Source organism: Sus scrofa, chromosome 1 (assembly GCF_054392235.1).
Source record: "Sus scrofa isolate SSC_HxYL_T2T_F1_AM1 chromosome 1, Sscrofa_HxYL_maternal_Yorkshire_Landrace_v2.0, whole genome shotgun sequence".
In the NCBI taxonomy this organism is placed as follows: Eukaryota; Metazoa; Chordata; class Mammalia; order Artiodactyla; family Suidae; genus Sus; species Sus scrofa.
Genome location: NC_139383.1, coordinates 284,687,553 through 284,711,127, shown reverse-complemented (window position 1 = coordinate 284,711,127; position 23,575 = coordinate 284,687,553). Strand labels below are relative to the sequence as shown.

Sequence of the window (23,575 nt, the reverse complement as noted above, 5' to 3'; positions counted from 1 at the left end):
ATCTTGCCCTCAAAGAGGGCTGGCCAAGAGGGGCCGGGTTATTTGGGGTAATGACCCCAGAAGAGGAGGGGAGGGGCTGAGAAGCTCCGCTCTGGGGAGACACACAGCTGGGGGCGGGGGCGGGGATGGAGGGACAGCGGCGGGTCGCCTGCCAGGACAGCGAGGCAGCCCCGCGGAAAGCATTTTTCCTCCCCGCCTCCCCACCCCGCGGGCTCCCGCCCGCCCGGATCGCTTTCTCAGTTCGCATTTCCAAGGCCGCTCCTGGGTTATTTCGGTCGGGAAACCTGATCCTTCCCTGGGTTTATTTTAGCACCTTGGAGAACTCCCAGCGCCGCACCCGCGCCAGGGCCGCGCCCAGCCTGCTGACGCCGCCCCCAGCCGTCCCCGTCCTTCCCCGGCCGCGGGGCGCGCCGCGGGTGGGGAGGCCCCCGCGCAGGGGCGGCCTCGGCGGCGCCGCGCTCGGGTCCTCCCGCATCTGCCCCACGCGGGATCCTGGTGCCCGACGATGCTGGGGGCGGCGCCAGGGGACCCGGCGGGAGAGGGGGACACCTGTGCTCTCTGCAGGCTGAGCCTTCGCTCCTCGCCGGCGGGACGGTGGTGCGTGCGAGAGGCCGTCGGGGCAGGAGACGGCGGTTCTCGCCCTGAATTTGGGCTCCGATGGGGAAGCCGGGCTTCCGATGGGGAAGAGCGGCAGAGAGAGCGCCCTTTCAGCCAGGCTGGGCGAAGCAGCCGTCCCCTGCCTCCCTGACCTTGCTGTAGCCAGGAATCTCCTGCATCTCGCAGGCACTAAGGAGCCCCTCCAGCCCCAAATAGCGCACACACACACACACACACACAGGAGGGCACAGACACGCGCACCCACACACACTCCTATATCCCGGCCACTCACACCCACAAACATGCCCACCTACACTCACTGTCACACACACATTCACAAGGACACACACACTCAGCCACAGACATACACACTCATATCCGCCTTCACAGACACACATGAACACAAACACATCCGTCTGCACTCACACACACATCCTCACACAAGGCACACACTCATACACATACCCACACGGACACACACCCGCAGGGACACACAGACACAGTCTACACCCTGTTACACGCAACTGCCACCGATATCCTTACAACCCAAACTCACACTGGTCACACACTCACACCATCGCACACTCACTTAAACACACGATCACCACTGTAACCTCACACGCCACCCCACCCCTCCCACCCCTGGGACAGGCATCCTTCACTGTCCCCTCCCCAAGCTCAGTGCTGGACACAGACCCATCAAGACAGCTTAGACTTGGCCTGATTTATAGCAATCGATACCTATGCATAACCGTTTCGAGTATGAAATTGTACCTATTTATTATTTATGTTAATTAATACCTCGTCATCATTCTCTGAGTTATCCCTTGGCACCTTTCACCCACGAGGAAGTGAGTGCTGCCCGGACCTCACCTGCCATCTGCCTGGGTCCTGGCTGTGTTCCCTGGTGTCCTCTGAGCCCCCAGCCCAGGTGTCCAGGCAATCCTGGGGAAGGAATGCACGGGCGTGAGAAGGGGGCGGGCGGCAGCCCATCCATCCCAAACCTAACATGACCTGGAAGAAATGTCCTTTTGAACCTTTGGCTGGAAAGCGCTGTGACCATCCCAGGCACCCGGCTTCACGCAGGGCTCTGGGCCTCCCAGCCACCCCCTGCCGCACTGCTGCCCCTTCAAGCGAGAGAGGTTATCATGGATCTGGGGGCTAGGGGGCCTGGGTTCTAGTCTCAGAGCCTGTGTTCCCCATCTGTAGGGGAGGCTGTGGGGCCAGCCCTCTGAGATCCCTGCTGGCCGGGCCAGGCCGAGCCCACCCCTGCGGAGGTCAGGTGAAAGTGAGGCCGGCTGGGCTCTGCAGCCTCCTTGCCTCTCGGGGCAGCCCTGCCAGCCACCTGCCTGGCCCTCCAGCCCTGCTTGCTCGTCTCCCAGGTGGACATTTCGAGCCTCACCACTGGCTTCCAGGCTGGTCCTAAACAGTTAAGGAGAGAACCACGTCTCCCAGGGCAACAGAATTCCAGCGCTAACATTTCCGTCTGCAGAACCAGGGTTTTCCCGCCTGTGAAATGCCTTTCTGGTCTCGGGATGACTGCACCCTGGGAGGCCGAGGGCTCCTGGAAGACCGGCTATGGCCCTGGATGTTGGCCCACGAGGAACCTTGCGTCTGTCTCCACTGGCCATAAAAATGAGGTTCCTACAACTGCAGAGAATGTCGGTGAGGGCATCTGCTACATCGGCTCTCGCGGCCTCGGGGTCTCCGGGCCAGGCGGCCAGGTTCAATGCACACCTCCCTCTTCCCCAGGGCTCGGTGTCCTCACCTGTGGAATGGGATGGTGACAGGACTGGCTCTCGGGGTCACTGTGGAGCGCCATGAAGGTGATGCCTGGCAAGGCCCTGGCCACAGCGGTGCTCAGCAAGGAGACGCTGCAGCCGGCTCTTTTTGCAGACCTGGAAGACACGTTCGGGCAGCGTGTTAAAACCCGGCTGGATGGGGTCATACTGTTTCCACCTCTGGTTTGCTGTGTGACTTTGGGCTTTTACGACGACCTCCCTGGGCCAACATGCCGGGAACTGAGGGATCTTGTCCTCCCCTGACAGCACCTGGAGCTCCCAAGTGGCCACACTAAGGAGGGGCTGGGGCTATGCATCTGGATACCCCCTCCCTTTCCCTTCACTGGTGACATCCTGGCAAAGGAGTCTGGGGAGACAGATCTGAGGGCGGGGGCTGTGTCTGGGGGGTCCTGTGAGTGTCTCCGTGGTGCTGGGCATGTCACAAACAGATGTCCCCCTCCTCTGTTCTGCAGACGCCAGCACTTCGCTCTCGGGTGGATGCATCCTGGGCCTCCACATATGCTGAGACAGCCGTGGGTCTGTGCCCAACACCCACAGACCTCCAGAAAATGCTGAGCAGGGAGAAGGGCTGCGTGGGGAGGCAGGAGGGCTGCAGGGGCCGAGAGCTGGGGATGCAGCCAGAACCTTGGCGGGTCCGTGGGGAGCTGGGACAGGGGGTGCAGGCGTGAGCTGAGCCCTTTCAGACCCTCCATCTGTTGGGCCTGGTCCTGCGGAAGCTGGTCCCCAGCCTAGAGCCTTGCAAACAGGCCCATGACACTGCCTGCGCCCTCCCTTCACAGAACTGGCCCTTGAACGAGCCAAAGACAAAGTACCGCACAGGAGGTAATGAGGAAAGAGGAAGCAGCTCTGGGGCCCAGGGTCTTTTATTTTGCAAGACTCCTTGCCCCATGGGCACCAGAGCAGTCTTCTGGTGGGACTTATCAGACACAAGGCCCTCTGGTTACTTCCATCTGAGCTTGGAGGGGCTGGCCCCAGCTAGCAGGGTGGTGTGCCTGGAGGAGGAGATAAGTGGGCTTTGCATTTGGCCAGATCTGGGTGTGCATCCAAACTCTGGAAAGCCACTGTCACCTGACCCCTGGGTGTCTCTGTATAGCCCACTTGCGGGGGTCAAGGAGGATAAAGGAGACAATGTTTGCTCAGCAGTGTGGACACATAGTGGGTGCTTTATCACCACCATCCCAAACCCGGGCCCACCAAGCCCAGGGCTGCAGGGTGTAACCTCACTTCCAACAGGCATCAAGGCCATGACCCCAGGAAACCACCTCCACGGGCTTGGCCGCTTAGCAAGCAGGTTAGGGCTCTGAACTCTGTTCTTTTCGCATCAGATGAACAAGATGTACTGCTCAGCACCGGTTCCTGGAGCGCCTATGTCCTCGTAACCAGGACAGTGTCCCTGCCCTCAGGGGGCACCCCGGCCACTGGGGTCTGCTCTGTTCCAGACACTGGGGTGATGGACATCCCCCCAATTAATATCTATATATAAACTGAATAGCATAAAAATTACACGAAGGCTGAAGTGTGTCCAGGGGAGCAGAATGTTTTGTCGGGGACATGCGTTCAAGGCCGGGAGAGGACACTGTGGGTTAAGAGGCCAGGGGAAGCTTCTTTCCAGAAACGGAAATTTACACGGGGGCCTTGGGAGACCTGTGCTGCCTGGTGTTCTGCCTTCTAGCGGTAAGCAGATCATGAGGGCCCTTCCACCTTGGCCTCAGTCAGCAGGACTAGGAATAACCCACTTACTAGCTGACCTGGGAAGGGAAGGCCCCTCACTAGGCAGAGGGCCTGTGGCAGTGAGTAGGGCGAGGGCAGGGGTGGAGCTGGGCAAGAGGCAGTGGCCACTTTAACAGGCTACTTCCTGCCTGTGGCCTGAGCTGGTGCTCGTGTGAGATGGAGCATTAGGCTGGCTCAATACCTCTCAAAGAAGAGACCTCAGTGTGGCCGGAATCCTCTGTTCCCTTGATCCTGCCCTCACTGGCGCTCAAGACGCTCTGGTTTGGGAGCAGCTGGAACCACCTGCCTTGCACCTGTCCGTCTGAGGGAGCTTTGGAAGTCAGAGTCATGGGCAGAAGATCCTGGCTCTAATGTGGCTACAGGTTTCTGATGTCACAAACCACCTGGCCTTTCCCTGGGTGGGCGGGTGGAGTGGGGGTGGGGGTGCAAGGTGGGGGTGGGGCTACTGGATAGAGGATGCTTAGAGAGGTTAACAGGGACCCCTCCCCGCTTCCAGGATCACACTCCTTTTGAACCTCTGCACACAGACGGCCTCGATCCCAGTCTCCAGTTGGGACACCTGCCTGGGTGGGGTCTTGGGCAAGTCTCGGAATCTTCTAGCTTTGGAGTCCTGCTCTGTGAAATACACATGATAGGCCTCCTACCCAGGGGTGGCTGATGGTGGATGAAATGATCAAGCCTGTACAGTGCCCATCACGGCTGGGGCCCAACAGGCCTGACCATCTGCCAGGGCGCCAAGATGCCCAGCACAGAGCACAGCAACACAGAGACCCTCTCCTCAAACTTCTCTCCCCACCCCCAACGTCCCAGCCCTGGAGCCTCCCAGAGCCCTGCACCGTTTTCACCCAGCCAGGCCCCACTGCTGCCAGGAGTGCCAGGGAAGCGCAACCCCTCTCCGCCTGCCCTGAGCCCCGCAAAACCTGCCGAGTTCAAAGGACACGAGGAGCAGCCCACCTGGACCCGAGACAGAAGCCGAACTACACTACCCAGAATTCCCGGGGCGGCCAGAAAGGAAATGTCGTTTCTGCAAGGAGAGGCTCAGCTCCCCCAGCAGCTGCAGAGAGCGAGGGAGCGAGAGGGGGGAGAGGGGGAGAGGATTATCAGGGGGAGGCGGGCTGAGTGCGGGAGCGAGGGTGGAGAGCAGGGCGGGCGGCGAGGAGGAGGCGGCGCCCGCCCGCCGCCGCCGCCGCCGCCGCCGCCGCCTGCGGACCTGCATCCCCGCGGGGCCGGCGAGCGGGCGGCGGTCCCTGCGTGCGCTGCGCTCCGGCCGGCGGCTGCGGGCGGACCCGGGGCCAGGCTGGTGCAGGGGCTGAGTTTCTGCAAAGTTTGACCTGGTTGCCTTTCCGATGCTGCAGCAGAGCAGGCAGCGCGGGGCGCGCCAGGCGGCTGCGGCGCGGCGGCGGGGCTGAGCGGCGACAGCATGCTCACAATGATCATAAAATAAAAGCAGGCGCGCGGGGTGGGGACGAGAGAGCCACCAGCCTCACCCCTCCGCCCCCGGCCACCCCCCAGCAGCCCGAGCTAGGAGAACGTGGGGGCCGGGGGCGCCCACGCCGGCCCCGGACCCCAGTAGAGCTAAAGGACCCTGCCCGGGGAAGGGGGTGGGGGCGCCCGGAGGACGTGCCTGCGGCGGGGTCAGGCGCGTCCGGAGGGCGGCGGCCCTGGCACGCGGAGCGGCCCGAGGGGCAGGTGAGTCGGCTGCGCTGCCCGGGTGGGGGCGTGCGCGCCAAAGTTCCCCGGCAGTGGCGAGCGCGCCGGACGCGCGGGGATCGGGGGCCGCTCGGGGCTGGCGAGGTGGGGACAGAGGCGCCGGACGCGGCGGGGCTGAGGCACTGCACTCTCCGGAGTCGGGGGACCCCGGCCCGGGAAGGGGCGTGAGCCCGATCAGACCCGCCTGCGGGGAGGCACTGCGCCCCCAGGGGCCCAGAAGGGCCCGGACGGGGAAGGGGCGGCTGCGCCGGCGGCGGGGCGGTGGGGACAGTGCCAGGACCTGAAAGTCCACAAGGCTCACTGCAGTGCCAGCCGGTCGCCCCCCGACCCCGCCTCCGGACGGAGAGGTGTCAGCGGAGATGTCACGGGCGGCGATTATTCGCTGGTGCGCGCGGTGGTGTGCCCGCCACTGACGGGGCGGGAGCGGGGGGGGGGGGGGCGCCGCCTCCGGGGAGACCGCCCAGAGCTGCGCCGTCAGCTCTGCAGCCCGCGCCCTGCGCACACGCGTCGCCGCCCCGCGGGCCCCCCGCAGCAAAGTTCGGCTCAACTTTGAGGCGGGCCTTGACGCCCTGTCCCTTCCACCTCCCACCAGGTCCTCGGCGGCCGCGGCGAACCAGGCAGCGGCCCGATCGCAGCCCCGGGTCCCCGCACGGCGGCGGGCAGCGCCAGCGCCAGCGGCGAAGGGGACGCGGTGCGTTCGCGTGGGGGGCTTCGGCCCGCGCCCGCGAGTGGGCGCCGACGGGGACCCGCGCAGCGCCGCGCTCTCCTCGGGGACGCTGCGGGCGACCGGAGCCGGGAGCTCGCCTCCTGGAAGCCCCCGAAGGCGCCCGGACCTCGGCGGATTGAACAGTATCTACCGCTCTTCCATTGATTCGGCCGGGCTGGGCGAGCGGCCGGCTGCCTGTGCCCCGAGCGCGCGTGCGGAAGGCAGAAGGGCAGGAAGTCGATCTTGTGCAGCGAGGGTGGCGGCACCGCGCAGGGGACCGCCGGAGCCTTCCTTATTTATGTGTCTGCCGGCATTTGCCTTCTTCTCCCAAGACTTCAGGGAGCGTCTCTGAGCTGCGTTCCCCACGCGTGAGGCACGGAAGGGCTGGATGTCTGAACAATATGATTATCCACTAACCTCCAAACTCTCCTTTTTTTAACCCAAAGAATATCGGTGATTTTTGTCCACTGCTAGCAGAAGAAGAGAGAACCCAAGGCCCTTGAAATGCAGCAAAATCCTTATTTATAAAAACAGGCCCTAGGTAGTGATATGCAAAGCCCCTCTGCTCAGTGAGTTTTCTATCCTATGGATATCGGCCTTGAGATTTGAGACTGGAGAGCAGTACCGTCTGCACTGGGTCCCGCAGCCTCCGTCCTTTCAATGCCCAGTTTCCTCTGGGACTGCTGGCCTTCCCTGGAGATCAGAGCGGTACTGTGTGCCATGGGCTGTATTCAGAGCATCGGGGGCAAAGCCAGAGTCTTCCGGGAAGGCATCACGGTGATTGACGTGAAGGCCTCTATCGACCCCATCCCCACCAGCATCGATGAGTCCTCCAGCGTGGTGCTCCGCTACCGGACACCCCACTTCCGTGCCTCTGCCCAGGTGGTCATGCCACCCATCCCCAAGAAGGAGACCTGGATAGTTGGCTGGATTCAGGCGTGCAGCCACATGGAGTTCTACAACCAGTATGGGGAGCAGGGCATGTGAGTACCGCTTAGGAGCAAGCTCCAGGGGCCGCTTGGGGTCGGGGAGCTGGGAGGCCGGGGTGTGGGTGGCGTTCCAGAGGGGTCTCGCCAAGGCCAGAGGGGAGCGGTAGGCAGACATGGCAGTGGCCTCTGAAGCCTCCTTGGCCAGGGGCACTAGAGGGCTTGTCTGCTGATTCACACTGGGGTCCTGGCTCTAGGACCTTCCCTTCCACTGTCCCTGGCCCCTGGGGTTCCTGCTTCCCTCCCTGCACGAGGCCCGGAAAGGAGAGGGACATGCCCGCCAGGTGCCTCTGGCAAAGCACACGGGCTGCCCTGGCTCCCTAGAGAGGCCGAGGCTTGGCCGGGCTCGGCCAGGCTCAGGCCCCCGCCCACGGGTACTCAGAGAAGGAGGGCCGGACCCCTGCAGCCTCCGGAGTCAGCGTGCAGGGCTTCGTGTTAGGCCTGAACTTGTCCCCCGGCGTTTTCAGAGGCACATGGGAACCTGGGGGAATGCTCTGAGCTGTGTTTGAGAGGATGGCTTGTTTTAGAGACCTGCTTGGCCTTGCGGTGCTGTGTTTTCTGTCTCAGAGACAGAAGGCCGCTTTCTGTAGACATCCAGTGTCTGTGCCCAGAAGGTGCCGGTGGGCCCCTAACAGCTGAGAGGAGCCCGCTGGCCTCTTCTCTCCAGCCTGGGCCCCAGAATGTCCCCAGAGCAATGTGGCTCTTGGTGTGGCACCTGGGGCCCTGGCATGGTCCCTGTTCCTAGAGATGGCCATCCCGGGTGTGGAAAGAGCAGTGGCAGACGCAGGGGGAAGTGACTTAACTTGAAGGGCCGCCCTAAGACGGGTGGTGACAATAGCTGTCTCGGAGCTCGAGGAGCTTTTTGAGAGGGCCAGGCAGGCCCAGCGGGCAGCCCCCCCACCTTGACCCCCCGAGACTGGGCCGTGGCGCGGACTCTCAGCCACGGCCTGCCCCTCGGGGGCCACCCTGTGCAGTGTCCCTTCCCGACTCTGCAGATGAGGGACCGAGGGACTTTCCCCAGGACCTAGGCCTTGTCATTGATTTAAAGACATCCCAGGCCACCCGAAATTAGAGAGGGTGGAGAGGGGTCCCACATCTTGTGGTTTCTCCTTTTAACGACTCTGAAATTACAAGGGGAACAGGAGAATCACGGAAAAACTGAAAACGAGTCGGAACCCGGCTGCCCCAGGGGTGCACAGGGGGCTGGTCCGGAGCCCGTCAGCCCCCCTCCCTCAGCCTGATGCGACATCCAAGTCTACCTCTCAGGGGGGCCGTGAAACCAGGCTGGGGGCTGGCTTTCCACTCCAAGAAGGGAAACACCATGCTTAGTTATTGGTGTGGAGCTTCCCTAAGAAGCCTTAGGCCCCCAGTCTTCTCAGGCTTTGCAAGACCAAAGGTTTCTCTAGGGCTTTTAGGCTAAGCCTGTTTTCTCCCCTCGAAAGGGTAGGGAAGCCAGAGGGTCCTTCTGAACTTGGAAAGATCCAAGGGCCAGTAGGAAGACAGTTGGGGCGCGTTCAAGGGGCTGAGTTCTCAGGAGATGGAAGCGGTGTGTGGTCGGGAAGGAACAGGCCTGGCTCGAAGCCTCAGCTTCCCCATCAGGGCAAGGGGTTTAAGAGCCTTCGAGGCCTTGTGTTCGTGTTCGGGCACTAGGGCTGGTGGCAGGCCTGGGTCAGGAGACCTGAGATGACCTTTCTGCGTCTGCGCCAGTCCTTGGTTCCTGGCGAGAGGAACCCAGGGCACACCCAGACCGCGGTCGAGCAGGCCTGGGCGCAAGTCCAGGTTCTGCCACTTTCCCAGGTGCGACCTCAGCCACTCTGGCCCTCGGTTTCCTCGTCTGCAAATTGGGGCCAGTCACAGTCCCCGCACCAGGGCTGAGTGAATGACGGGAGGTGACATTGGTCAGGCAGTCGGCACGGTGCCAAGCCCAGGGTGGACACTTACTGCAAGGGACTGTCGCTGTGATCTTTGTTCTGTCAGGTGGGGAGCGGGCGATGGTATCTGTAACAAGCTGCGCATCGTGGCTGAAACAACAGAATTGGGACGGACGTAAATCACCCCTTGCATGGAATTTTCTCCCCAGCCCAGGGCTTCCTCTTTCACACCAGGCCCACTCTCTGACTTTTAAACATTGAACGAGAGTGTACAAGTCATGAATGATAGGGGTTTTCAAGTGGTTAAAAGCTGTTTTCTTGGCTCTCCGTTTTTTAAAAATCTTTTTTATCTTTTTAGGGCCACACTTGAGGCATATGGAGGTTCCCAGGCGAGGGGTCGGATCAGAGTTGTAGCTGCTGGCCTACACCCCAGCCACAGCAACGCAGGATCTGAGCCTTGTCTGTGACCTACACCACAGCTCACGGCAACGCCGGATCCTTAACCCACTGAGCGAGGCCAGGGATCGAACCCATAACCTCATGGTTCCTAGTCGGATTTGTTTCCACTGCGCCACGACGGGAACTGCTCCCGATTGGTTATTAATCAACAAAATTGTATTAAGAAACCGAATCACCAGATAGCGTGGTTCCTCGGGCCGTGGGGAGGCTCTGTAGTCCACAAAGTCCATCTAGAAAAAGCTGGACAGCTGCCCCTGCTTGCATGTCAACAGAAGCGTTTTGAGGGGCTTTAAAAGCCCCTCCCGTCCTCCCCATTCCGAGCCTCCTGTGGGGACTCGGCTTCTGCATGTTTTTAGCCCCATGATGTGTAAGAATGTGAGGGACGGTGGGCAGTGGGCCTGACCAGTGACCTCAGGCTGCCTGCAACTGTCCCCTAACTTGGCTGGGGCCGGGGCTGTCCTGTGCACTGCAGGACATGGAGCAGCGTCGCTGGTCTCCTCCTACTCAGCCCCAGAAGCCTCCCTCCCCCAGGCCTGACAACCAAAACTATCTGTAGCCATTGCCCGAGGTCCCCAGGAGGGGTGTGAAGTCACCCCTGCTTGAGACCCAAACGATTTGAACCCTTAAAATGAAACCCACACACTGGGCTTTAGTGGCCTGGGAAGGGAACGGCCAGGTGGCAAAGGTTAGGTTAGGGCTTCCGTTCTTGACTAACGGGCTTGTATTAAAAATATTAATTCCAGATACTTAACCCAAACCCATAATACCCCGGAACGTTATCCCGGCTTGAAATTAATCTCTAATCCAGGAGGAGAACTCTTCTGAATGACATTCTGGGTTTGAATGATCTGAAGTGGAACAATGCCACACGCCACCTCAGTCATGCCCCAACTTAGACGAGAGCTAGAAAATGGTGAGTTTCTTGTGCCAGCTTGAGAGGGTTCTATATGGCTTGGGGGCCAACCCACATCGCTGTAAAAGGCACCCCCCCAAAACTGTTGGAGATGCCTGCCCCCACACCCCCATCCTCCGCAATCCTCAGCCGCCACCTGTCAGCTGGCACAGTCTTCCAAGTGACAAGTCACAATTTCTCGCCTGTGTGGGAGACGCTTCACCTTATCCCCGGTTTGCCCTTCCCTGGAGCCCCCAGGGAATCTGGCCCATGGCCAAGGCCAAGGCCAAGGCCAGCTTCTGGCTCAGGGTTCTGCCAAAGGGCAGGCGCAGGGTGAGGGAAGGAGAGCAGCTCAAACGACGGGGTCTCTCTGAGTTGACGGGGCGGCCTCCCTGTGCCCTCATCCAGCGGGGCATGGAGCCCAGCTCCATCACATGCTGGTGTGGTGAGCTTGCGCCGGGCTCTCAACTCTTCTGAGCCTCACTGTTCCCATCTGTGAAATGGGGCAGAACAGTGCCTCCTCCCGGGGTTGTTGGGAGGATTAAATGAGATATTCCATGGCGGGAACTCAGCACAGAGCCTGATGCACAAGAAACCCTGGGTGTGTGGTCACTGTCCATGTCATAACTTGAAATAATCCATCACGAATTGCCCAGCACCCGGCCGAGCGGGCATGAGATGGCTGTGTTGGAATAGCTGCTGTTCTTTCTTCTCCCGGGTTGGGTTTCATGTTCCCGTCCACAGCATGAGACCTCCGGGGGTCTTTCCAGCCAGAACTTGCGGTGACATCTGCCGTCACAGGACTAGGAGGCTGGGGAGAGGGGGCCAGGCAGGGGTGGAGGGGCTGAGGCCTCTGGCCCAGGGATGCTGGAGCTGGGGTGATGGGCACGGCTGCATGGCTGCCCCGGCTCCCGTCCACGCTCTCGCCTCCCAAGGACCCATGAGGTCCTCATTTTATGATGAAGCTACGGCCACTGAGACCAGAGGCCGCTTTGCCCCGCTTGCTCTGCTCCAGCGGATCTGGGGCCGGGCCAGGAGGAATGGCCCTGGTGACCACGTGGCCTCTTCCTGCACCTGGGCCTGAGGCGGGCTGAGCAGAACAATTGAGGATGGCGCTTCCTCTCTGTGCCCGGAAGGCGGCCTCCCCCACCCGCGGGGCCCTGGAGGAGGCAGGAGAGGGAAGTCCTCGCTTCCAGGCTTTGGGGTGGGAGGAAGTACGGGGTGGGGGTGGGGGAGAGGGGTGGCCCAGTCCCCAAAGAACTCCCCCTGGGCCGCCCCGGCCAAGCCATCCCGCCTGCCCTCACCTTCCGAGGGACGGAAAACAGAAGCTGGCGGCCCCCCGAGATGTTGAGGGAAGCACAGACAGCTGCAGTGACCGGGGAAACGGCAAATTAAATACGGACAGGCGGCGGCTGCTGCTTTTTTTTTTTCTGATCAGATCAGGATAAACATGAAAAAGACCAATAATGCCCGGCGTTGGGTGGAGGCGGTAGGACAGCCTCCCACACTGTTTGGGGGTGGGGGTACAATCTGGGCAGCTTCTGGAAGGTGAGCGTGGCTGCATCCACTGCAACTTCAAGTCCAGACACCTTCCAAGGCTACCATTCTGCTTCTAGAGTCTGTCTTGCAGCAAGGGAGCCCCTGGCCCAGTGCCTGGCTTATAGTAGGCACACAAAAAATAACTGACGGAACAAATGAATTGACGGATCCATGAATGGGAGAAGCAGAAGGATGGATGGCAGCGTGGGGACAGAAGCCAGTGCTGTTCACCGTCGCAAAGAGCCGTGAACAACCCAAGCGCCCATCATAGGGGGTGAAACTCCCGTCTGTGTTTAGGGCCGTGTGTGACGTGGCTGCTCCACACGAGGAGGAGGACCTAGAGATTCTAGATCATTTTCTCATCGCTGCATTAAACAAAGGGGTAAAACAGGTGGCGGGGGGACGCATTTTCGGTGAAGAGAAAACGCTAAAACCGGAACAGACACTGAGTGTTTGTGCAGGGAGAAAGCTCTAGAAGGATGTTTACCAGAGTGAGTAACGTCGGCAAGGGAGGGGGAGGCAGGAAGACAGGACTTTCGTTTCTCACTTTATGTACTTCTCTATGGCTTGCCTTTTTTTCTTTTTTAAACAAAAACACAGCTTTTATGACTCAAAGCTGAAACAGGCGCTATTGGTTCTTCCCCCCCTGGGGTGTCAGGCCCCAGGGCTGTGGCCTGGGTGAGGGTGGATGAGGTGGGAGGAAAAAGAGGTGTGTGTTGTTTGGGGGGCACCCCAGGAGCAGACACGGAGGGGACACCTCCAGCCTCTCCCTGGGGGAATGGGTGCCCAGTGACCTGTCCGGTGGGATTGGGCCAAGCCCCGGGGGCGGCCGTCTGGGGCGGGAGTCAGGACACGAGGGGCCCAGTCGGGTTTGGAAGGGGGCTCTTGGGTTCATTTCCTGCAGAACTGCACAATTTTACCGAATTTGAACTTTTTGCAGGTGGTAAAAGAACAGTAAACTCTGTAAAATTGGGGACCAGGTAAGATAACCCCTAAGTGCCATCTGGCCGATGCAAGGACACTGAAACCTGCTCCGGGCAGAAGAGTTTTGTGCCCCGGGCAGCCCTCGAGCCCCAAGTCGCCATCTGTAAACATGTTTCTCAGAGTGCCCGAGGGGGCCACGTGTGGGACATGAACTAATATTTAGGTGACCTTGTTTCAGCTTAAGTGGAATTGCAATTTAAAGCAACATTTATTCTAATGTATATTAGAAACATATATGCGCTATATACATATATATGAGCATGTCCAACTCATTATTTCAAAGGTGTTTCTTAGGAAACACTTAGTTGAGTTGTTTTTTTTTTTTTTAAAGTGGTTAATTTTAAGGAATAGCAGTAAGTGGATAATAACCACAGGAGATACGTAGACCAGAACCAAAATGAGGAAAGTCGTGTGAGGTTTGGGAGCTCTGTTCTGGGACCGGGCGGGCTGGCATGGCCCAGCGCTGGTGTCCAGAACTCAAAATGCAGTCAGAGGGCCTGGGAGAGGCACGAGGGCCCCTCCATGCCCAGGAGAGCCCAGGCCCAGGCTTGCCACCTGGCCTGGCACAAGGCCGCCGGGAACGGTGCGTTCCTGAAGGTCCAAGGTCACGAAGAGGGCAAGCCCCCTGCCTCCCCCCCAGACACACCTCTGGCCAGTGGGCTTCCCTGGTTTCCTCCCCCTCCGCTGGGAGGCCTGTGAGTGGGGCCATTTCTGGCTGGTGGCTGGGCCTGGAGCCCCAGGGTGACCCTCCCCAGCCCTGTGGATGCCCTCAGCATAGCCTCTGTCCCCCTCTGGCCTCTGCATGCACACGCAGGGCCCTTGGCTTCATCTGCAGCCACCTTTCAGGGTGATGGGGAGCCACGGAAGGCTTAACGGGTTGGAGGGAGGAACAGCGCCATCAGATTTGGGGAAAGATAACTCAGGCTTTAGGGAGAAGCTTGCAGGCGGCTGAGAGACCTGGGAGGGGTGAGGGGGTGGTCTCGAGGCGAGAGGGAGAGTCAGGGCTGGTGTTGGGTGCCCTGAGAGTGCTGCCCACCCACCCCCACTCCCAGCATCCCTGACAACCAGGTCAGCAGCTCTGACAATCCCTTCCACGGTGCCATGGCCAGTGTCAATGGCAGGTCCCCGCAGCCGTCTGCTGAGGCTGCAGAAGGACGGGCCTTGAGGGACGTGGAGGAGTCTGTTTCAGACATGCTGTGGGGGCCCAGCAAGCTTTCTGAGGTCCAGCTTCAAGCCTGGCCTTGCCTGCTGTCTTATGGGTTTCTATACCTCTGGGACAAGGGCGGCAGTGTCCAGGGCACACGGAAGAGGCCAGTGGTGGTCCCACTGGGTCCTGTGGTCAGAGGGGCCCCTTGCGTGGTTCCATGCTCTTTGTTCCATGGTCTTTTTAGGGCCACACCCGCCACACATGGAGGTTCCCAGGCTAGGGGTCTAATTGGAACTATAGCTTCAGCCTACACCACAGCCACAGCAACGTGAGATCCAAGCCACGTCTGCAACCTACACCACAGCCCATGGCGATGCCAGATCCTTAACCCACTGAGCAAGGCCAGGGATCGAACCCACAACCTCATGGTTCCTCGTTGCAATCGTTTCCACTGCGCCATGATGGGAACTCCTAAAGTTCTTAATTTTTGAACAAGGTGCCTCACGTTTTCACTTTGCATTTTGGCCACAATTTCTGTAGCCAGTGCTGCCCCGAAGCCCAGCGCAAGCCAGCGAGCAAAGGGGGAGACCAGTGCCTCTTGCTCGCCTGTGGGGGGGCCTGACACGACCACGCCTGAGGTCTGGAGAGAAGATGCTGGAGCAGGAACGGGCATTTGCCGGAGTTCCCGTTGTGGTGCAGTGGTTAACAAATCTGACTAGGAACCATGAGGTTGCGGGTTCGATCCCTGGTCTTGCTCAGTGGGTTAAGGATCTGGTGTTGCTGTGGCTCTGGTGCAGGCTGGCGGCTACAGCTCCGATTAGACCCCTAGCCCGGGAACCTCCATATGCTGAGGGAGCGGCCCTAAAAAAGGCAAAAATACAAAAAAAAAAAAAAAAAAAAAAAGGGACGGGCATTTGCGTATGTTCGCAAAGCCCCCCTCCTGCACCCCGATCTGGTGTGTGAGCACCGTGTCCCGGGCACGGAGCTGGGAGCCTCGCCGACACCCTTTGGTGGGATCTGCCCATCAGAGCCTGTACTGTCCCCACTGTGCAAACAAGGAGGCTCAGGGTGTGCGGGGCGGGGGTCCGAGCTCGCCCCTCCACCCTGGGAGCTGAAAACTGAGGGTCTGCCTTGACGTCAGCCCAAGGTCATTCCAGAACAAACAGGAAGTCTTAGAGGCAGGAACTGTATGGAATCCTGAAAACGTAAATGAGGTCAGAAAGGCGTCAGGTCACATCAGGGCTGGCAAATCCATTTGTGTTAGAGGCACACCTGCCTCTGATGGTCTCTGGAAGTTTCCACATAATTGCTTTTTGCTGCGTACCAGGTGGTGTGTATCGACGCATTTAATCATCACAAAACCTTGCAAGGTGGCTGTGATGACCATGGTGAGCTGATGAGAGAGTGGGGCTCAGATTCCTGACTTGCTCAGAGCTAGTAGCCGGGTGCTGCGCCCCATCCCTCAGAAGCTGCGCCCTTAAGGGCGCTCCCTCCCATCGCCTCGACCCAGAGACCGGACCGGGGACCAGAGCCAGTCCAGCTGGCCTGTGATGATTTGAAAACAGACGCCCTGGGCCCTGGTTCTGAGTAATACCCCACATGAGACACGGCTGTCTGCCAGCTCATGGGGACTGTCATCCGTCTGTGACAGAGCCAGGGCTGGGGCATTTGGGGGCTGGGAGGGGAGAAAGGAAACCCGAAGCTGGTGGTCAGAGGCTGGGGGGGGCATTCTTGTGCCAAGACCCACTCCCCCAAACAAACCAGCTCTTAGGGGGGAAGCGGCTAAAGCCAAGTCCTTTGGCAAGATGGCTTTCCGCCTTAAAAAGCCCTTGTACAAGCGAGTGTAACCACCGAGAGAGAGCAGAGCGGGCACCTTCCATGGCAAGACGCTGGGCACGGGTGGGGCCCAGGCTTCTGAGAAATTCAGGACAGGGACCCTGACCCCATTCTCTGGTCCAGGGCGCCTGCCCCGCCCCCAGGGGGAGCCGGGTCCGCAAGCTCACAGCTGTTCGCTCCTTCCTTGGAGTCTGATGAGCGCAAGGCCCCAGGGCAGGAGATGGCCTGCGCGGCAGGGGTTACCCTAATTTGTGACCTTTTTAAGGAGATAAACAGAAAAATGTGCAAAATCACATTCCTAATCATTCTTCCTGTAGGGGCCCCAAATTTGCTAACTGCTCTCATTAAACACTGCATTTCAGCAGGGGGATGCATTTTTAAACTGTGATAAGATACACATCAAATTCACCATTTTTAACATTTTTAACTCAGTGGCCCCGAGTACCTCCATGTTGTTGTGCATCCAGCTCCAGAACTTCTGCACCTTCTCCAGCTGATGCTCTGCACCCACTCCACACAGACCCCCCATTCCCCGCTCCCAGCCCCTGGCACCCACCATTCTACTTCCTGTCCCTATGAATGGGACGGCTCTCAGGTCTTCATTGGCCTGGAATCATACAGCTTTTGTCCGTTTGGGTCTGACTTATTTCACCTTGCATCATGTTTTCGGGTTCATTTATGTTGTGGTATTATAGAATTTCCTTTTTCAAGGCTGAATACTATTCCATTGTATGGAGAGACCACATTATCCATCATCTGTTGATGGCCAGTTGGGTTGCTTCTACTTTTTGGCTGTTGTGAATAACGCTGCTATGAACAGGACCATGTTTTGTAAAGCACTATGTGCTGGCACGCACTGCCAGTGCACGCAGGTGTGCAGAATTCTGGGGGCAAGTCGTCCTGAGCTTCAGTACACCAGGTACCCAGGCCTCACTGCTTAGCTGACTCACTTTGGGAAAAAAAGACCCCCACCTGCAGCTTCCCTTATCTGTCTAGTGGGGTGGATGTGATTGCTGACGACTCTCTAAGGGGTGGGCTCCCCAGATGCTGCTGTGCCCCCAGCCACTTGTGTCCTCAGAGCAACCTGGGACAGGCCAGCATCCTCCTCTGTCTGAGAGTTGCTATTATAGCAACAGTGGTGATGACAATGGCGCTAACAGCCAGCAGGCACTGGCATTTGCCTCGTGCCCTGCCCTAGGCTGGCATGCTCCTGTCCCAGTCCTTTTGCGACCTTGGGTGGGATGTGTGCGGTAAGTCTGGGGTCTCAAGAGGGTTGGGATTTTGCCCAGAGTCTCACCAGTGAGGGGTGGCTGAGATTTGTAGCAAGGACAGTAGGTTTCCGAGTCCAAGCTCTGGACAGCCCAGATGCTGCTTCTACCCCAGGAAGGCTGAGCCTCTGAAAGCAAGTCAGGCTGACCAAGCGCTGCTGGTACTCAGACCAGCCCAAAGTTGCAAGGGTAGGTTCCCTGGCAGCTGCATCAAGGCCAGGAGGCATTAGTTACAAAGCTGGTCCCAAGGCTGGGACGGAGTAGAGTGTATTGAGACAGGGGCTGGTTAGGTTTTACTAGCTCTATTGCTCCAAAAACAGGGCGAACCAGGCAGGAGCAATTCTGGCTGCACTGTGCCTCCTCTTCTAGGTGGGCGTGAGCAGAAAGCAGGGGAAGAGTGGGTGGTAGGGAGAAGGGGCACCACCCATGGTGTTGGCTGTGGCTGGATGGAGGGCCAGGGAGTCCGGACCCGTGCGTGGTGGAGGAGAGGTGGAGGGAGGGGCCCGAGTCTGAGGGGGGACTCTGGGCATTGGTTCCTGTGCCTCCAGTGCTGGGGGTGGGGTGGGGGTGTGGAGGGAGCAGGTGGCAGCGCCCATCACAGGTGAGGACAGACGCGGAAGCTCCAAGAGGGCGGGCCTTTGCCTTGACCCAGGGCACATGCTGATCAATGGCGGGGCCTGAATCATTCCCACATATGCCGCCCCCACTGGCCACTGGGCTCTGAAGCCCCCTGTAGGCCCCTCACCCAAGAGGAGGAGACTCACTGCCCCTCGCATCCCATCCAGGCCCCCTGGACGCATGTGTGACCAGGAGAGTCCCCCCATCCCAGCCTCTTGGAGCCACTGGCCTCCACCCTGACCAAGGTCACCTGGCTGCAGGTGTATGTGGCCAGGCCATCAGCTGCTGGGACACGGGGTGGGGGCACTATGCATGCCAGGGCTCCCCATTTCTGTGCACCACCATGAGGCCCCTCCCAGCGCCCCCCCCAGGGCAGGGCCTCTGGGACTGCCTGAAGCCCACCTGGAGTCCAGTCCCGTGGACAGTGGTTTTGGGGGGAGACCCGTTTGAGCTGATGCAGAGAGCGGGACCGTGTCTAGAGGAGCCCCATTCCCCCACATGCCGCTGGACCCCAGGGACAAAGGGACGCAGAGGAGCCTGTGGGGGGCTGGCTGAGTAAAACTGGCCTTCCCATCTCCAGGTCCAGCTGGGAGCTCCCGGACCTCCAGGAAGGCAAGATCGAGGCCATCAGCGACTCAGACGGGGTGAACTACCCCTGGTACGGCAACACCACGGAGACCTGCACCATTGTGGGCCCCACCAAGAGAGACTCCAAGTTCATCATCAGCATGAACGACAACTTCTACCCCAGCGTCACGTGGGCCGTGCCCGTCAGCGAGAGCAACGTGGCCAAACTGACCAACATCTACCGGGACCAGAGCTTCACCACGTGGCTGGTGGCCACCAACACCTCCACCAACGACATGATTGTCCTGCAGACGCTGCACTGGCGCATGCAGCTCAGCATCGAGGTGAACCCCACCCGGCCCCTGGGCCAGCGCGCCCGGCTGCGGGAGCCCATCGCCCAGGACCAGCCCAAAATCCTGAGCAAGAACGAGCCCATCCCGCCCAGCGCCCTGGTCAAGCCCAACGCCAACGACGCTCAGGTCCTCATGTGGCGGCCCAAGTATGGGCAGCCGCTGGTGGTGATCCCGCCCAAGCACCGGTAACAGCCGGGGCGCCCTCGAGGTTCCGTCCAAGCCAGAGCACTGCTCAGACCACCCACACGGACTCTGCGGTCATCCAGCAAAATACAACCTTTCTACCTTCTCCAGCGGGCGGATCTCACTGTGCGAACGCCCCGCCCCCCCAGGACCTGCTTCCCGGGGGAGGGGGAGACCCAGGCGGACCCACCACCCCGCGTGCGCCCTCGGTGTCACCCTGGGTCTCCTTCCCTCTCCTTTTCTCATCATTTCAGTCATTCACGTGCAACAGACTCCCTGAAACAACTGCTTTTTCTCTTCTTTTTTCTTTTTCTTTTTTTTTTTTAAACCGCCTTTTTATGAGGTTCAGGGGTGGGACGAGCAGGAGCTGGTGATGAGCCTGGTTGGCACGGGGGCTGATCCGCAGGCGCGGCAGCCCCTGCCGTGGCAGCTCCCCTCGTCCTCCGTCACGCGGCCTTACGTAGACTTGCTTTGCCAAACTTTTGCCTTAAGCTGAATTTAAAGGAAAAACAAAAACAAAAAACCCGAAACAAAGAAAGCAGGATCTCTTTTCTACTGGACTTTTCATCTTCTGCCAGAGGTGCGGGGGGAGGGGGCCGGGTCAGGGACGAGAGGAAGATGCTTCTGCCCCTGCCCCCCACCTGCATGTTGCCGAGGGGGCCCGGGTACCAATTGCGATCGAAAACCAGCTGCTCCTTCTTTCCTTAGCAGAGAGCTGGCACCACAGACAGACGGCGCGTAAAAGGCCCCTTCTCTCCACCCCGGGTGGAAGCCCTGCCCTACCCTTGCCTGTGTGAGCGCGGGTCCGGGCAGGTCTGCCAGGGGCTTCTGTTGTCTCTTCTCTGCAGCTGGAACTAGCCTCGGGTGGGTCTAGGAGGAGAGAGGGAAGGTCCTGAGTTCGAGCTCGAGCCCTGGGAGTATCCACCGCCTCCGTCCTCGGGGGGTCTACTGGCACGTCGAAGTGTGCAGCTTCTCTGTCTCCCCCGCACCGGTCCCAGACACCCCGAGGGCCAGCTGCTTTACCAGCCATAGTTCCCTCCCTCCATGCACCTTCTCAGGGGACACAGACAGGCTTTGAGTGCCAGGCACCGGAGGCGAGGACACCCAGAGCAGGCACTTCTGGGTCTGGGAAGGCAGGGGAGGTGGGAGGCAGACCCCCACCCACCCCACCCGGCTGCCTGCCCTCAAGGAAGTGAGCCAGGGCCCAGGGCTGGTCTGAGACAGTGACCGGTGGGCCAGTCCTTGCGGACACCCTCCTTCAGGGCCTGGGCCCCCCGGAGCCTGGAGCTTTTTGTGTCTGTCTTGAGGGCTGCCTGCAGGTGCAGAGGTGACACCCCACAGAAGCCCCTCCCTCCAGCCTTGCCAAACCCACAGCCACATCACCTGGGCCCCCCATTCGAACTAAGAATAATCAAGCACAGAAAACTGTCCGATACGAAACAAACTCCATTTCTGCTGCAGATGAGCCACGTGTAGGAGTCCCAGTGACAGCGTGGGCAGGTGTGGGTCACTAAATCCTTGCTCTGCTCCTTGACCCATGAGACACTGTATTTATTCAAGGGGTGCTACCGTGCCGCCGTCTCCTGAGCCCCTCCTGATGGGAGGCGTGCAGCCATCCTGAACAACTGGACAGGAGAGGGCTTGGTGTGGCCGGCGGCTGGCCTGGTGCTGGGGGAACCCCTGTCAGGCCCAGAATCTTCCCCCTGGGAAGTGCCAGGCCCCCTGGGTGTGTTTGGAGGCCCACCCCACAGAGAGGCTGTAGCCTCAAGTGAGGGGGCTGAGGGGTCCCGGCACCTCCTCTGGGGACAGGCTGGGGAGGGGCTGGGTGGCAGCGGCTGCCCTGGTGGGACCTGGCCTCTTGATGGCAAGGCCCTTCTCTGAACTCAGGTCTTTTCTTGCACTAAAAAGGAGAAAGGGCCCTGAGCGAGGGGTCAGGATCCGGACTTGGGGTTCCGGGCTGGGTCACAGCTAAGGAGTTCTCACTGGGGTCGGGGTGGGAGCGGGAAGGAACAGCGGGGGGTGGCCTGGAGCTGTCAGGGGGCCCTGTCTCCTGCGTGTGAGCTGGTCCCCTCGGCAGGGGCCCAGTGCTGTGCCCACTTGGAGGGGCAACGCTGCTCTGGATGCCTCCCCCCCCCACCTGCCGCAGGCCTGGGCCCCCAGCTCACCTTGCTCTCTGGCTCATCCCTCCCCCCCGAACCCCTGGCCCTTTCTTTCTGCCCCTCCCGGCCTTTCTGAAGTCAGGCCTGGGAAGACCCTGGGGAGGCTGCAGGTCTGGCTAAGGATGCTCGGCTTAGCTTGGGTCTGGTCCCCCGGCCTCTCCCTCATGTCAGGAGCACAGACCCCAGGCCTCGCCTGGGGCCCCGAGCCCTTTGGTGTCCTGCTGTGCAGCATGGACACCCTCCTCCAGCAATAAGGACCGTCCGTGGTCGTGGAGAGTACTGTGAAAACAAACCAATGCACTTACCAGGAGGCGCGAGACTCTTGAAGAAAAATGTAAAATGAACCTTTTTAAATAAAACCACAAGGAATATTCACAAAGAGAAATAAAGTGTAATTTTAAAGTAGGCCTGGCTAGGATCTGGATGTTTCTGGAGTGGCGGTTCATGGGGGGGTGGACGAAGGCGCTAAGGATGAATGTGTTTGGGGGGCGGGGTGGGCGTGTGGTGGGAGCTGGGGGTGGGGACCCTGTGCTGAGGGCCTGGGAAGGCGAAGGCGGGCCCCTTCAAGGATGCCTCCTCTGCGGTCCCCGCCCTGGGACCTCAGTCCCACCCACAGTGCCCCCTGGCTGGGGCCCTGCGGGGAGGAGGGGCGGGGGACCAGGACAGCTTGGCTTTGTGGCAAACAGCAGAAAGGGATGTGGCAAGGGGGGTTGGTGTGTAGACTGAGTCTTTCCCCAGAGACTTGCAAACCTGTCTTCACAGGGAGACATGGATGTGGATGCTAGGACTGTGTCAGCCTAGAGCCTGGCCCTGCCCTCGCCCGCGGCTGCTGGAAGGGGTTGTGTGGGGTCAGAGCGCTGATAGTAAGCATCCTCCTTGGATCAGAACTTCCTTACGGAAGGATGGGAGGTCGGGCAGCCAGAGGTCTTGGAGTGGGTGTGGGCCTCTGAAGGTGGACCACGGATCCAAGGCTGCTTTTGTGAGTCTGGGCAAGACACCGAGCCACTTACCTTGTATGGAAGATGGGGGTTCTTCGAGCAGCCGCCTCCTGGCTGATGCAGCGACAACACGGCTATTCTACTCTTCTGGGTGTTAACTCACTGAATCCTGAGGTTTAGGGGTTTTCCTCATCCCTGCTTCACAGAGGGGGAAGCCGCCCAAAGCCATGCGTCTGGGGAGAGGCAGAGACAGGATCGGAACTGCCGCCCCAGGACCCAAACCTTCCCCCCACGTGCTCTCAGTCGCAAGGTCACACATTCAGTGCAGTAGTGTTTTTGCATTGTTTTTGTTTTGTTTTTGTCTTTTTAGCGCCGCACTCACGTGTGGAAGTTCCCAGGCTAGGGGTCGAATCAGAGCTGTAGCTGCCAGCCTCCGCCTCCGCCACCACCATGCAGGATCGGAGCCACGTCTGCGACCTACGCCACAGCTCATGGCAGTGCTGGATCCTTAACCCACTGAGCAAGGCCAGGGGTCTCATGAATGCTAGTTGGACTCATTTCCACTGAGCCATGAATGCCGGCGCAGTAATTAATGGTGCCTAATGATGAGGCAGCCCCCTGCCTGCAGCTCACTCTATCCTGGGTTCCCCCCACAGGAAACGCCTTCCTCCGCCCACAGGAAGTTTTTCGTGCTCTCGGCCCTCTGTGGCCCATGGGGGGCCTGCTCATTCCTTTCGAGGGCTGTCCAGGCAGCTGCAGGTCGTAGGCTCATCTGCTGGGCAGGCGGTGGCCTTATCCACTCTGGGCATGGGAGGTTTGGTCTCTTCTCTGGGCTTCCCACATTGCAGCAACCCAACGGCATTCTGCATCCTGTCTCCTGGGGCTGCGACACCAAAGCAGGAAATTGTGTAATGGGCTCGGCTGGCCGCCCTCCACCCAGATGGCTTATGGGTGGTGCAGCTCTGTCGTGGTTTGGCTTTCAATTGTGGAGTCAGCTCCTGGGCTCTGCCCCTGGGACCATGGTGGGTGTGTGTCTGTGTGTGTGCGTCTGCGTGTGAACAGAGAACAGGGTGCAACCCTGGCCAATGGCAGGAAGAAAGTGAGCTGGATCTGATCAGGATCCAGGGCGGCTCGGGTCTTCAATCTTTACCCTGGAGACATGCAAGGATGCGAGGACGGCTGCCTGCATTTGGGGGTAGTGCTTGGAGGGGAATGTGTGCAGAGGGCAG

At 59.9% G+C, this 23,575-nt stretch overlaps 2 protein-coding genes and 2 long non-coding RNA genes across 4 annotated transcripts; 2 read left to right on the top strand and 2 right to left on the bottom strand.

Annotated features, from left to right (window-relative positions):
• Positions 1–1,351: 1,351 nt before the first annotated feature.
• LOC146407311 (uncharacterized) lies at positions 1,352–9,553 on the bottom strand. The gene is made up of 3 exons (XR_014829394.1): positions 9,474–9,553; positions 2,366–2,495; positions 1,352–1,542 (listed from the first exon to the last, which is right to left on the bottom strand). It is a non-coding gene; the product is annotated as an uncharacterized LOC146407311 (long non-coding RNA).
• Positions 3,287–6,711, top strand: LOC146407312 (uncharacterized). The gene is made up of 3 exons (XM_085020994.1): positions 3,287–3,407; positions 5,251–5,819; positions 6,433–6,711. The coding sequence occupies exons 1-3, from the start codon at positions 3,287–3,289 to the stop codon at positions 6,709–6,711; spliced, it is 969 nt and encodes a 322-aa protein (XP_084877120.1).
• On the top strand, positions 6,292–21,813 carry FAM78A (family with sequence similarity 78 member A). Its single transcript, XM_013993942.3, has 2 exons — positions 6,292–7,529; positions 18,727–21,813. The coding sequence occupies exons 1-2, from the start codon at positions 7,207–7,209 to the stop codon at positions 19,253–19,255; spliced, it is 852 nt and encodes a 283-aa protein (XP_013849396.1). The 5' UTR covers positions 6,292–7,206; the 3' UTR covers positions 19,256–21,813.
• Positions 19,539–23,224, bottom strand: LOC110256424 (uncharacterized). Its single transcript, XR_014829385.1, has 3 exons — positions 22,729–23,224; positions 22,419–22,579; positions 19,539–20,119 (listed from the first exon to the last, which is right to left on the bottom strand). It is a non-coding gene; the product is annotated as an uncharacterized LOC110256424 (long non-coding RNA).
• Between the last annotated feature and the right edge of the window lie 351 nt (positions 23,225–23,575).

Coding starts and splice junctions, on each gene's coding strand:
- LOC146407312 (XM_085020994.1), top strand. CDS start 3,287: ATGGGCACCAGAGCAGTCTTCTGGTGGGACTTATCAGACACAAGGCCC. Junction 3,408..5,250: donor GTGCCTGGAGGAGGAGATAA/GTGGGCTTTGCA, acceptor AGGCGGGCTGAG/TGCGGGAGCGAGGGTGGAGA. Junction 5,820..6,432: donor CGGAGCGGCCCGAGGGGCAG/GTGAGTCGGCTG, acceptor ACCTCCCACCAG/GTCCTCGGCGGCCGCGGCGA.
- FAM78A (XM_013993942.3), top strand. CDS start 7,207: ATGCCCAGTTTCCTCTGGGACTGCTGGCCTTCCCTGGAGATCAGAGCG. Junction 7,530..18,726: donor CAGTATGGGGAGCAGGGCAT/GTGAGTACCGCT, acceptor TCCCATCTCCAG/GTCCAGCTGGGAGCTCCCGG.